The sequence below is a fragment of the Littorina saxatilis genome, linkage group LG12 (genome assembly GCF_037325665.1).
Source record: "Littorina saxatilis isolate snail1 linkage group LG12, US_GU_Lsax_2.0, whole genome shotgun sequence".
Taxonomy (NCBI): domain Eukaryota; kingdom Metazoa; phylum Mollusca; class Gastropoda; order Littorinimorpha; family Littorinidae; genus Littorina; species Littorina saxatilis.
This window is the reverse complement of record NC_090256.1, coordinates 43,010,691-43,023,617: the sequence shown is the minus strand read 5'-3', so window position 1 is coordinate 43,023,617 and position 12,927 is coordinate 43,010,691. Positions and strand designations below refer to the sequence as shown.

Genomic DNA, 12,927 nt, shown 5'->3' with positions numbered 1-12,927 from the left:
TCCCCGTCGCGATATAACCTTCGTTGTTGAAAACGGCGTTAAACACCAAATAAAGAAAGAAAGTGAGACAAATAATCCACAGGCCTATCACTAGCGAGGGTTGTGTTAAGGAGCACATGTGGATTCTTTGTTTCACTAAAAGCAAGGGTATTCACTCTTTAAAAGTTATTTCCGAACATTGTCTATGCCTTAGACAGTTATTTTGGTACATATAATTTGATGCGCAGGAGGAAAATAAACATCGAAGCCAAGAAAGGATAAGGCAACTGTAACTGGCAACTCAAAAAAAGTGCAGGCAATTTTCATATCCCACATGCACCCATGTCTTCTGTTATAGTTACCAGAGATGAATGCGAGTAATTAGCTGACCAAGTAAATCTTTTTAAACAGAAATACGACAAAAAAACAGCAAAAGACATTTTCTTTATTTTGACACATGTCGCACATATATCAACACACAGCACACAACAGTAGGTACAGATTCATGCTGACAAAGCTCGAACATTTTTCCAACGGCCCATTCATTCACTTTTCACAGATTTAACAGATGCTTTAAACAAACGCAACTTCAAAGGCTGGATAGAGGGGTCAAAGCCCTGTCGGAAAAGAAGCGATGTCGCTCAAGCTTGGCGTCATCCCCGCTTTTCTTGAAAAATTGCAGGAGAGAGGCACTGCCGGAATTCTGGGAGCTGTCATCCTCTTCATCATCCTCCCTGCACAACATACAACATTGAGGTGAAAAGGTATTCTTCACAATTATTAGTTTTACACTGTATTTTGGTGCATAGCAATAAAAGGTGAAACAAGCAAAAACAAGCAAACGCTAACAATACACTAATTATATGATTGATAAAACCATGTAGAACTATCATTCACTGGTGAGAGGACAGACACTATCCTGGTGCGATGCAACTGCATCTAAAAGTAAAACCACAGCCAAGACAATTCTCACTCTGTGTCACGGATTCATGACACAAGAAGAGGTAAATCCCCAGCAGCGCTTATGCTAAGGGTTGACTTCTAAAGGAAAATTTTGTTTCGCACGCCTGTGCAGAACGCTAGATTCTGCTGGGCGTGTGTGTGTGTGATTTCTGACTAGAAACGTCGTGAGGTCACGTGGGTTTTTCTCTTCTTTGTGCAAAGATAGCACTAGTCGACTCTCTTCACTTTCTGGACTATATGCGAGCAGTCGCGATATCAGGCATGGGAATTGAAAATTGTAAAAAAGGCTGAAAATTTAAATTTAAAGCGCCTAGCCTTACTAGGGGGGTCCGGGGGCATGCCCCCCTGGAAAAAAGTTTTCTCCACAGAACCCAGATGGTGCAATCTGGTGTCATCTGAGCTCCAATTTTGCCATTAAATTCTGTTTTTAGAATCAGAGTTTTTAGTACAAAAATGTACCAATTTTTGCTTTTTTGAAGAAAAAAAATATATACATGTATTATATGGTTTAAATTTGTAAAAAAAATTGACTGTTGAGACAAACAGGAAAATGTAACTTGTAACACAATCTGTGCAATCTGGTTTACTTTCAAACATAAAAGTTCAAGTAACTGAGGCTGGCGGTAGCAGTGCGTGAACAAAGTACGGAAAGTTTTCGCGGGCATTTGCGCAAAGGCCAAAGTAACCGGTGCTTTTTTTGTGTGCCTCCCCCCTTTATTTTTTCGGCGGACACTTTTGTATTTTCGGCGGAACAAAAAAAAAATTTAGCGGAAATCCGCCGTTCGGCGGACAATTCCCATGCCTGAATATGGAGTGACCCGAGACCAGCCTTTAAGCAACATGTGCACTCAGCGAAGTTGTTTATCTGACTGTGGTAAAGCAGCAGAGAGTTGGGATCGAAGGGGCCGGTAGTCCAGCATTTAGCTTCACTGTCGACGGACAGGAGAGAAGCTGACGTTTCAAGCAGGACGACATGCTTGAAGGGGAGCAAACACATGCATGAGCTTATGAGGTAATTAGCCGTTATTCTATGCTAGTGTGTTTGTGGTGTCTCCTCTGTTGTATTGTTTATCTTCCCATGTAGCAAATAAATATGCTGTTTTATTGCGCTGTTGATTACAGAGGTGGGGAAAGGGGAGTAAACCTGGGTTGTGACCTGCAGTATGTTCGTTTCAGGTGCATACGGCATGCTGATTAGAATAAGCTAAATGATGTTAAAAGGTGGATGAAGGGGGTGATTGCGACATGGTTAACGGCACCTTGACTCTTTGTTTGCAGCTCTTCCTTCGAACTTCGTACCTTTCATCTTCTTTATCTTCGTATGTCATCCAACGTATTCCTACGTGCCATAGCAAGACTGGTTTCGGGTTTGAAGCAGACGCCACGTGGTAAACTGGGGCGACACCTCCACGCCACAGGGGTGGGATTTTCTTGTGATGAAAAACGAGGAAATCCCTTTATTCTAGGGGGGTTCGGAGGAATGCTCCCCCGAATTTGTTTTAAATGGTACATTAAAATCTGTGCAATCTGGTGCATTCTGAGACTAAAATTCAACTCGTTTGGATCAGGTAAAAAAGAAAAAAGACATTCTCCTCCCCCCCCCCCCCCCCCCCCCCCCCAAAAAAAAACAACCCCACCACACTTTCACACAACAATGGTAACATTGTAATGGTGCATACTAAAGTAATGAACCATGTATCCATAGTCCAATACTGGCAATAGTATGATCCAAGTGACGCCCCAATGCATTGAAGCTCAAAATGACTATTAGTTATCAGGAGTTTTAAGTCAGCACAATTTAACTCTCAAGCCTCGTGTTCTGTTCCATCTTCACTTCTCTCCATATCATTCAGTCAACAAGTTATAGATACTGTGATGAAATGGGACGCGGAAAAATAGATTACCCCAGCAGAATTTGTAAGTTGTGTCCGCGGAAATCCGCGGAAAATTCCCACCCCTGACGCAAGGACAACGGACGTCAGTGGAGTCACCTCATGGCTACGCTTCTATTAACTGGGCTTCTTTCACCGGCTACACGGCGCCGCTGAAGCAAGAGCAACGATGCTACGTCAACGCCACGTCACTTGAGCAAGACAGACACTAAGTTGAGTGCGGTAATGTTGTAACCGTCTCACCTAACATCAGATCGTGCTTTATTCTAAATGACGAGATTGTAGCCATTGCAGCATGAGATACTTGGACGAAATTATACTGTAAAGTTGATAACTGGGTATTCCCACCTGCGTGCAACATTAATTTTACTGTTACTGTACTGATTCTCATTGTGAATCAGCTTTTCGGACGGCGTCTTTACTCATTGATTTCTGGTAACGAGAAGGGAGGTGGAGATTTTGCATATAAATTGGTACTTGAAAACTATTCACTTTTGTTGGATTGAATTCTGTTTTGGATGACTGCGAAAGTGGATCGTGGTGTGGTTAGTCGATTAGTAGTAATTGACCGTTTCTAGTCATTCACTTAACCATGACACGTGACACTCTGCGGTCCTGATGAAGCACAGCAACATTTTACAGTTGAAACCCTCTTCTAAGACCTTCAGCAATCTGAGAAAAAAAGTTTTTTTGGGTATTTTTTTTTTTGTCCTTACACCTGTTCCTTGTCCTCTTGTGTTCTCACACCGCCCCGTCCCTGCACACACTGCTCCATCCACATCTGAATTTCGTTCCGCTGCCAGACTTGTCGATTTTACAGAGGCTCCAGGGGGGATGTCAGGTCGCTGCGGTAGGCTACCCTCGGAAGATGACACTGCACTTCTGTTGAGTCACTTCGACGGTGTTCAGTAGTGGGTCTGTCCCGAGCTAACGGACGCAGCCCACTACCTACTATGCCCCCTACTAATGACATTGACTGTTAAGTCGCGGAGCCAGACTGAGTGAGCGTCCCCTCCAGAGAGCAGACCACCACCATGTCCCTCCGTCGACCCCCCAGAATGTCACACGTTGAAGACTGACAGCAGAACTACTATTCAATTCAGGGAAGGATCTAACAGGAACACCGAGACCAAGGTCACCATGAGAGCTCCGGGCATGAAGGGCCACAAGAGCAAGGACAATTTTATAATTTTGGATGATTAATGAGATGAGGATGATTATAATGATGATGCTTTGGATTTCTAATGTTGGTTTGAGACTACGTGACAGGGCAGCACTCTACGCTTACTGTCATAATATATCCTGGCGTCAACCAGGCCCGAGAACTGCCGCACCTGTGGTGTTGGTCAGGTAAACAGAACCTGAGCACCCTCAAAGTCGCATTCGTTAAGTGAATGACACTCAGCTGTGTGATCCCAGCCTTCCCATAGGAACCATATCACTCTGGGTATGAGCCGATCGTAGCCCGAAAAACCCACATGACCCTGATGGGATTCGAACCCACGACCTCCCGGCCCGCAGCCCGATGCGCTAACCACTGCGCTACGAGGGCCGGTCAAAAAAAGGTTTTAACAAGAAGGGCAAAGCCCATACGACTCACATGCTTGACCTTCTGCTTTACACATTTTTCCTACCAAAATACATGTGACCTTGACCCAAGGTCAAGGTCATCCAAGGTCATGCAACACAAAGCTGTTAATTCAAGACATAGGAAGTACAATGGTGCTTATTGGCTCTTTCTACCATGAGATATGGTCACTTTTAGTGGTTCACTACCTTATTTTGGTCACATTTCATAAGGGTCAAAGTGACCTTGACCTTGATCATATGGGACCAAATGTGTCTCATGATGAAAGCATAACATGTTCCCCACATAATTTTTAAGTTTGAAACAGTTATCTTCCATAGTTCAGGGTCAAGGTCACTTCAAAATATGTATACAATCCAACTTTGAAGAGCTCCTGTGACCTTGACCTTGAAGCAAGGTAAACTAAACTGGTATCAAAAGATGGGGCTTACTTTGCCCTATATATCATATATAGGTGAGGTATTGAATCTCAAAAACTTCAGAGAAAATGGGAAAAATGTGAAAAATAGCTGTTTTTTAGACAACATTTATGGCCCCTGCGACCTTGACCTTGAAGCAAGGTCAAGATGCTATGTATGTTTTTTGGGGCCTTGTCATCATACACCATCTTGCCAAATTTGGTACTGATAGACTGAATAGTGTCCAAGAAATATTCAACGTTAAAGTTTTCCGGACGGCCGGCCGGACGGACGGACGGACGGACGGACGACTCGGGTGAGTACATAGACTCACTTTTGCTTCGCATGTGAGTCAAAAAGGGAGGCAGTCTTAAAAGGAGGGTGTGTGTGTGTGTGTGTGTGTGTGTGTGTGTGTGTGTGTGTGTGTGTGTGTGTGTGTGTGTGCGTCTTAAAAGGAGGGGGGGGGGGGAGGGGGGTTTATAAGGAGGGCGGGGGTGCCATGAACATTTTGGTTTCCCATCTGTCAGGCATGGGAATTCCAAAATAGAAAAAACTCTGAAAATAGGCCAAGGTCCAGGGGCCGCCTAGGCCCCGGCAGGGTACAGGGGCAGATCCCCATTGGGAGGACCAGGAGGGCAAAGACCCCCGGAAGGAAAACGAATCTTAGACCAATATTTTGATAGTTCTTGTGTAAGCAAATAATGGATAGAGAGACAATCTTATACATATAATTTAATTTACCTTTTTTTTGCTGCGTACAATCTTTTTATTTTCAGTTAATTTCCTTTTCGCGGAAATCCCGGATTTCACGGACAATTCCCATGCCTAATCTGTGCACAGAGTGTGGTGGAAGGGGAGGCACGAATACAGTGGAACCCCCTTTGTAAGACCCCCTAATTTCAGACTTCCGGCTTTATAAGACCTTGCTTTTTTAGATGTTTTGTTTATAACATCTGTACATTTACCTCCGTTTTAAGATTCTCTACCTTTTAAGACATCCTATTTACCAGATTTTAGAAGCTCTTAAAAAGAGGGTTCCACTGTATATTAAAATTAATTCTGGATTACTTTTTTTTTTTTTGGGGGGGGGGGGGGGGGGGCGGGGTTATACAGTAGAGTTCCCCCTTGTAAGACCTCCCAAAATCAGAGAAAACCAGTTAAAGAAGGAGGGAGTCTTAAAACGGGGGTAAATTTACAGATGTTATGAACATTAAATCGGAAAATCGAGGTCCTAAAAAGAGGGAAGTCTCAAATTGGGGGCTCTTAAAAAGGGAGGTTCCACAGTAGCAGGAACGACAAATCAGAAAACACAAATCTCCAGAGACAACTCACCAGGCAACGGCAGCAGCTTCCTTCTCAAGGATGAGGGCAGCGGTGGACCAGCTGAAACGCACAAAGTCGGGGAAACCAAACACTGGGTCGATGTTCCCTGCCAGGAACTTCTTCGTCAAGGGATCTGAAAATCAAATGGAAAATGTGTGTAAGCTTCTCAGCCTGAACTTTTTGTCAAGGCACCTGAAAATCAATTAGAAAAACATCTGCTTGTCCCAAGTATCCATGCTTTTCGAGGTAATTTAAGCTTGAATAAATCTTATGAAATATCTGTGCCAAGTTTGTTTATATGACTGGAAAATAGAACCATATCAAAGGATATCCAGTGCAATAACAATTGTTTCACAAATTCATGTCATACAATTGTTAACAAATTTAATTCATAATATTTTTCAGTAATTTTAACCGATTCAATGAATTCTGAAGAAGTATTCCACATGAAGCTGAGGTCAGAATAACCTAAACCAAAAAGTTGATGGTAGGTGATGAATATAACAAACAGCATCCAAATAAAACTGACCCCCTGGGTAACCCGAACCATAAGCATTCCCCTCAATCTCCACTCCTTCTGCAAACACCCAGCTCTTCACGGCTCTGTCTCTCGCCACCTGCACAAACACAATCCTCAGCCTCAGCACCAGGAGATACAGCTCATCAAGAATAACGTATCACATAGTCATGTGATTAGAAAATGGTCAAAAAGGAGGAAATACAGTTTGCCGACTACGGGACGCACACAGGTCAACTTTATGTGCAGACTCAGAGACGGTATCCATGTTCCACCCCTGTGTCACCACTGTGGCACTTAAAAGACCTCGGTCATTGATTACATCTAAACACGCACACACCTGGGTAGCGCGACTCTGTTGCTGCTAGTTTTCCACTGAGAGGAAGCGACCTAAATTTCCCAGCGATGGGAGTCGGAACATGAAAATGAACAAGAAATAAGACAACATTTAGAAGATTTTATTCGTTTTTCTTAACCATGATGTACATGTAACAGTCTATCAAACATCTTAGTATCACCCTAGCATGCAGGGAACCTGAGAACTGACCTTGGCACAGATACTGGCCGCGCTGACAATGGGGTAGAGGGAATCAGCTTTCTTGGCCACTGTGATGTCAATGGAAGGGAAAATACCCTTCAACTTGTCTTGGTATTTTGTTGGGTCACCCACTGTGTCCACGTAAACCTGAAAGAAATTCACCAGTACAATGGAACCCCCATTTTAAGACCTCCAATTTCTAAAAATCTGAGGAAATTGGGTCTTAAAAAGGAGGGAGTCTAAAAATAAGATTTCTTTAAAACAGGGAAAGTCTTTAATTGGGGGGGGGGGGGGGGGTGGTGGGGGAGGTCTGAAAAGGGGGGTTCCACTGTATGAAAAGAGAGAGTGAGACAGAGAAAGAGGGAGAGGGAAAGAGAGAGACAGGGACAAAGAAGGAGAGCGTGTGAGAAAGAGCTGTGCAGGAGAGAATCATACATTGTTCACAAATGACGTAATGTTCATATTGATGATGTATCAAGCCGGGCCATCATTCGTTTGTTCGTCAACTGAGTAAATCAGGTAAAACTGACTAAATGAAAAACAAAATACTGGTTTCTGTGTTGTTTTAAACAATACCTGATTTCAGATATCACATTTTGTTCTTGATGTTGGTGGTGGTTTTTAGGTGTGTGTGTGTGTGTGTGTGTGTGTGTGTCTGTGGGAGCGGGTAAAAATTGCATGCAAGAATTCAAGAGCAAGCTTTCAAAAAAGAAAAAAAAGTCATGAAAAAGCAAGCATAAGTTTCAAACCTGGTGTCATTAAAACTCGGACTCAGTAAGCCTTCAATTTATGAATAATTTTGTCTTCAAAACAGACAGAAAGCTGCATAACTCAAAAGCTTGACCAAGGAAATATTAAATCCTAGCTAGTGATGGTGTTACTGCATTTAATTTTTAAATGATGTTACCTCAGTAACATTGACTCCTCTCTCCAGAGCTCTCTTCACCAGTCCAATAGCACTGTCATGCGATAAAGCATTCAGGTTGTACTTGGCTCTGTAAGAGGTAATTTACACCCTGTGTCAGCAAAATGGATGTCGACTAATGTGACAGCAATGTGCGCACATTATCTCACATTATTATTATTATTATTAAGGAAATTTCCAAAGCGCATAACTAAAAGCACTATGCGCTTTACAATATCACTAAGTATAAGCACACGCAAACATACTCTGATTAAATAGAACTTAGCTTAGCAAGACATACTAAGAACACTAAACATTTGAGTTCATACAAAAATAGAGAATTAAATTAAATACTGGACATGCGATTTAAATAAGCTTAAGGCATACACCAACTGCAATGGGCTATTTCAAATACAAAAGTTTAGTTAACTATAAAAGGCAGTGCATAAAACTCCATAATCCTAAGAGGGTCGAACAAATAAGAAACATAAGACTATTTTACTATAATTACTTCATAAAAAGATAATAAACATGGAATACAAAGCTGTAAATGTTCACAACAAATTTATAAAGATTTTCATGCCATATTGCACAACACATTTTGACACACACCCAATCTCACACAAGCGCACATACACACTTACACACACATACACGCACACACACACACACACACGTGCACTCACACACACACACACCCACACACAGTAAATTCAACAAATATTTAAATACATAAAAAGAATTAAGTAAGCGTTTAAAACATATTTGACAAACAACAGTTGTACGTATATTTTGTGTTAAATATGTGAGACTACCCAATAAAAAATATTTAACTAGTGAGTTTATTTAAAATGCTAGCAGATATAATCATATCATGAGGCCGGCGTGTGCTTTAGGTATTGTAAGCAGACTTGAAAAGGTGGGTTTTAAGGGTCTTTTTGAAAGTAGAAGAGGTTTCACAGTGACGGATGGGGTGGGGAAGTTGATTCCAGAGAGTGGGAGCGGAAAAGGAGAAAGAACGGTCGCCAGTGGTTTTGGTTTTGGTGGGTGGGATGGAAAATATTCTGCTGTCAGTGGATGAGCGAAGCTGTCTGGATGGAGTGTAAGGATGCAAGAGTTCAGAAAGATAGACAGGAAAGTGAGGATCAGTGAAAGAGTTGAAACAGATGTTGGCGGTCTTGTGTATGATGCGGGAAGATATAGGAAGCCAGTGGGGGGTTGTTGCATGAGTGGTTGTATGTGGTCGTGTTTCTTTGCCCTGAAGATGAGTCTAGCTGCTGTGTTTTGGACTTTCTGAAGTTTGTCTGTGAGGTGCTGGGGAATGCCTGTGAGCAGAGCGTTGCAGTAGTCAAATTTGGAGAGAATGAGAGAGCAGACAAGAGTTTTGGTGGCGTCAAAGCAAAGAAGATGTCTAATGCTGCTAATTTTTCTGATCTCAGTGTATGCGGATCTACACATGTTTGTGATGTGCTTGTCCATGCAGAGGGTGTCTGTGAAGGTCACTCCAAGGTTTCTAGCAGAGGATGAGAGTTTGATGTCAGAGTTGCCTACAGAGATAGAAGAAGGAACGGAAGGAGGGAGAGGCTTGTTTTTATGGTGGATGAATAGGACTTCGGTTTTGTCGTCGTTTAGTTTTAGTTTGTTGCAGGTTAGGCCAAACAAAAAAAATTGTCTGTTTAGGGTAACCCGACCGACCCTATCGATTTGGCGCCGACCCAAAAACTTTTTTTTGATTTAAAAAAAAAAAAAAAAAAAAAAAAAGAGGTAAAAATGCTAAAAAGAGACATTTGGCGTTTCTTTCTCTCCCTTTCTCTCTGTTTTATTTATACGTTAGTTTTGAAACATGTATTCATCAAATATAAGAAGTGAATGTTCAGCCAACCATTTACACCAAAAAAAAAAAAAAAAAAAAAAAAAAAAAAAAAAAATTTACCTACCTACCGACCCTACTTTTTTTGGTCATGTTACCCTAAACAGACAATTTTTTTTTTTTGGCCTTATGATCCACTGATACACAAAGAGGCACATCAAAATGTTAAGTTTAAGTTTAAGTTTAGCACACGGGAGGAAGTAGAGCCGAATACCAGGCTGCGCCTGGGACCCGGCTTTGCCGGGTGTACGCCGGCTTTGCCGGCGCACGAAGGAAAGGAGATAAACGCGCAAAACACTGGAGACCTTCTAAAAATAGTAACGTGCAGTGACCTTCTAAAAATAGTAACGGAATGGGATTATCCGCGCGCCATACGAAGGAAGGGAGGTAAACGCTGAAAACACTGGAGAAGATAAGGAAGAGTTACTAGTAGTGGATCCAGAAAAAAAAAAAAAAAAATCGGTTCAGCGCTGCGCGCTGACAGCACGTGTTGAAATATCTCATCGACCAGGTTGTGTCCCAGGTGTACCTGAATATGGCCACCAAATTTGAAACAGATCCATCGAGAACCTTGGCCGCGCATCGCGAACAGACACACACACAGACACAAGTCGTATATATATATATATAGAAACACAACTTTTTCTTATTGAAATCTGAAAGTCAGGAACAGATAGACGGCTAACGTAAAAAATTTAAAAAAAAGGTTAAATGTTTTTGTTTGCTGTTCCCATTTACATTGGGTATATTGTCCTGAATTAAACGTCCCAAAGAATTTAACCGTTCTTGTTGTTTGATTTTTTGATTGAAATAGAAAGTCACTATCATTTCTTAAATCATTTATTGGCCATACAGTGATACACAAAACTTACCATTGTGAAGTCTATCATAATTTCTTTGCTAAGTCAAAGAAGAAGCATACATTTTATGTGCTGATAATGACCAAACAAAAATACTACAGTGGAACCCCCCATTTTAAGACCTCCAATAATCTGAGAAAATCGGGTCTTAAAAAGGAGGGGGTCTTAAATGGGGATAAATTTACAGATGTTCTCAACAGAAAGTCTGAGAAAACAAGGTCTTAACAGGGAGGGAGTCTTCTATTGGGGGGTCTTACACTGAACCACATACCTGCGTAGCATGCTGCGTGAGATGTAACCAGGCGACAGAATGTCGACCATCCACCCCATCATGTCGCCGTTGTCACTTATCTTGGTGAAGATATTCTCTCGCTGTTCCTCTGTCAGTGTCTTTGAATCTGTAAGGAATTATCAAACCATGCTGAAATTGTCTTCTTCAAGGCACTTTTTGTGAAATGGGGGTGTGGGGATCAATTTGGGAAAGGGCTGTTTGTTTTATTTGTGTTATTTTGTACGTTCTTCAAACACTCTATTGCGCTTTGTCAGAAGAGAAAAAGCAGGTGTGCATACCTGCAAAGCCCATTTCTTTGAACTTTTCTTTCTCTGCTACAGGGCTGAAACATATTCCATAGACGAGGGGGCCTGAAAAAGAAGCAAACAGTAAGTTACTCAGACAAAATTTCCCAGGGTCAGAACAGATCATGGAGAACACTAGTTAAACCAGAGGAACTTCTCCTGCTTCACTTGTAACCTCAAACTCAAAGGAAGTTCTTGTACATCATTGTAAAGAGTGTGAATGACGTTTTAGTTTAGCTGTCAAGCGCTTAGAGCAAGCCTTTTTAACGAAAGTTTTTGATTTAGCGCTATATAAATGTTCTTCTTAAAGGAAGCCCTCAAAAACTTTGTATCAAGACACCCCAATGAGCATCTGTAAAGTGTAATCCAACTGTGTATACTGTACAGCTTTGGAATTCTGGAATCACTGCACTGTTTAGGGTATGAGGCCTAAGGGAACCACCAGTCCAAAAACTACTACTATTACAACACTTAAGTGGTAATCTTGAACTTTAGCGTGTTAAATTCATAGCTCATAATTCAGAGGCATTTAAGTCTCCAAATTTGTAGAACCTGCACTTGTAATCATAACAAGTCATTTTAGATCCCTTTGAAGTTACGGAATGAACTCCGATGAACTGTACGAATGCATTTGCGAGTGTATGTGCGCCTTGAGTCGCCTGTTGGTGAGATATGTGCGCGTTATAAATATTCGTATTATTATTATTATTATTATTATTACATGGGTCAAAGAAGGAATTATCCGTGTGAGTGGACAAGGGAGACAACTCTTTCGTGTTAATGATGTCCCATGGTTGACAACGTACGCCATTTTCGTCGATTGAACAACCAAATTAATTAATTATGCTTAAGTTTGGAGCTCAATCCGTCAATTAATTTCACGACAAATGTTAACTTATTTGGCTTGCTTACATGGACTTGTATCAAAAATAAGTAAAGAATGCCACTGGATTCTGAGCTATGAATTTAACACGCTAACGTTCAAGATTACCACTTAAGTGCCGACAGTTATGCATAATTCAGATCATATTCATAAATGCATCTTGATTCAATTTCAAAGTGTACCACTGAATTTAGCACCTCTGAACAGTCTTGAATGCATTTGTCGCTGACATATAATGATATATATACCCACTTCTGACAAGTTAAAAATACTGTGGGTAAAATACTAGCATTTCACGTAGAGAAAGCGGTACAGATCGGTGTAACGTAAATAGCTCTATGTGCACCAATAAACCATGTATACCCAAAACTGGTCCGCGCCCGGCTTCATCAATGCCAAGCCAGCAAGGCTCGCTCTTCAGTCGATCGCATATCGGAGATTCCAACACACAGTTTTTCGATCTGTCGTTTTCAAACGTAGACTGATCCATGTCTTTCTGAGGAACTCTTGGTGGCCAGAAAACCTGGGATGCAATGAATACAGTGCAAGCACTGTGCTTTTACCGCTAAGTCGGTGCGCGGCAGTCTTGCAAACTTTTAATTATTGAGAATGCTTTCCCTTTGTTTTGGTGATATC

At 41.6% G+C, this 12,927-nt stretch overlaps 1 protein-coding gene and 1 non-coding gene across 2 annotated transcripts; both read right to left on the bottom strand.

The window, feature by feature from the left end:
- Nucleotides 1-410: 410 nt before the first annotated feature.
- LOC138981999 (ribonuclease H2 subunit A-like) lies at nucleotides 411-12,891 on the bottom strand. Its single transcript, XM_070355200.1, has 8 exons — nucleotides 12,655-12,891; nucleotides 11,403-11,474; nucleotides 11,104-11,230; nucleotides 8,106-8,193; nucleotides 7,208-7,345; nucleotides 6,673-6,760; nucleotides 6,153-6,276; nucleotides 411-713 (listed from the first exon to the last, which is right to left on the bottom strand). The coding sequence occupies exons 1-8, from the start codon at nucleotides 12,779-12,781 to the stop codon at nucleotides 569-571; spliced, it is 909 nt and encodes a 302-aa protein (XP_070211301.1). The 5' UTR covers nucleotides 12,782-12,891; the 3' UTR covers nucleotides 411-568.
- Trnar-gcg (transfer RNA arginine (anticodon GCG)) lies at nucleotides 4,314-4,387 on the bottom strand. The gene has a single exon. It is a non-coding gene; the product is annotated as a tRNA-Arg (tRNA).
- Nucleotides 12,892-12,927: the final 36 nt, after the last annotated feature.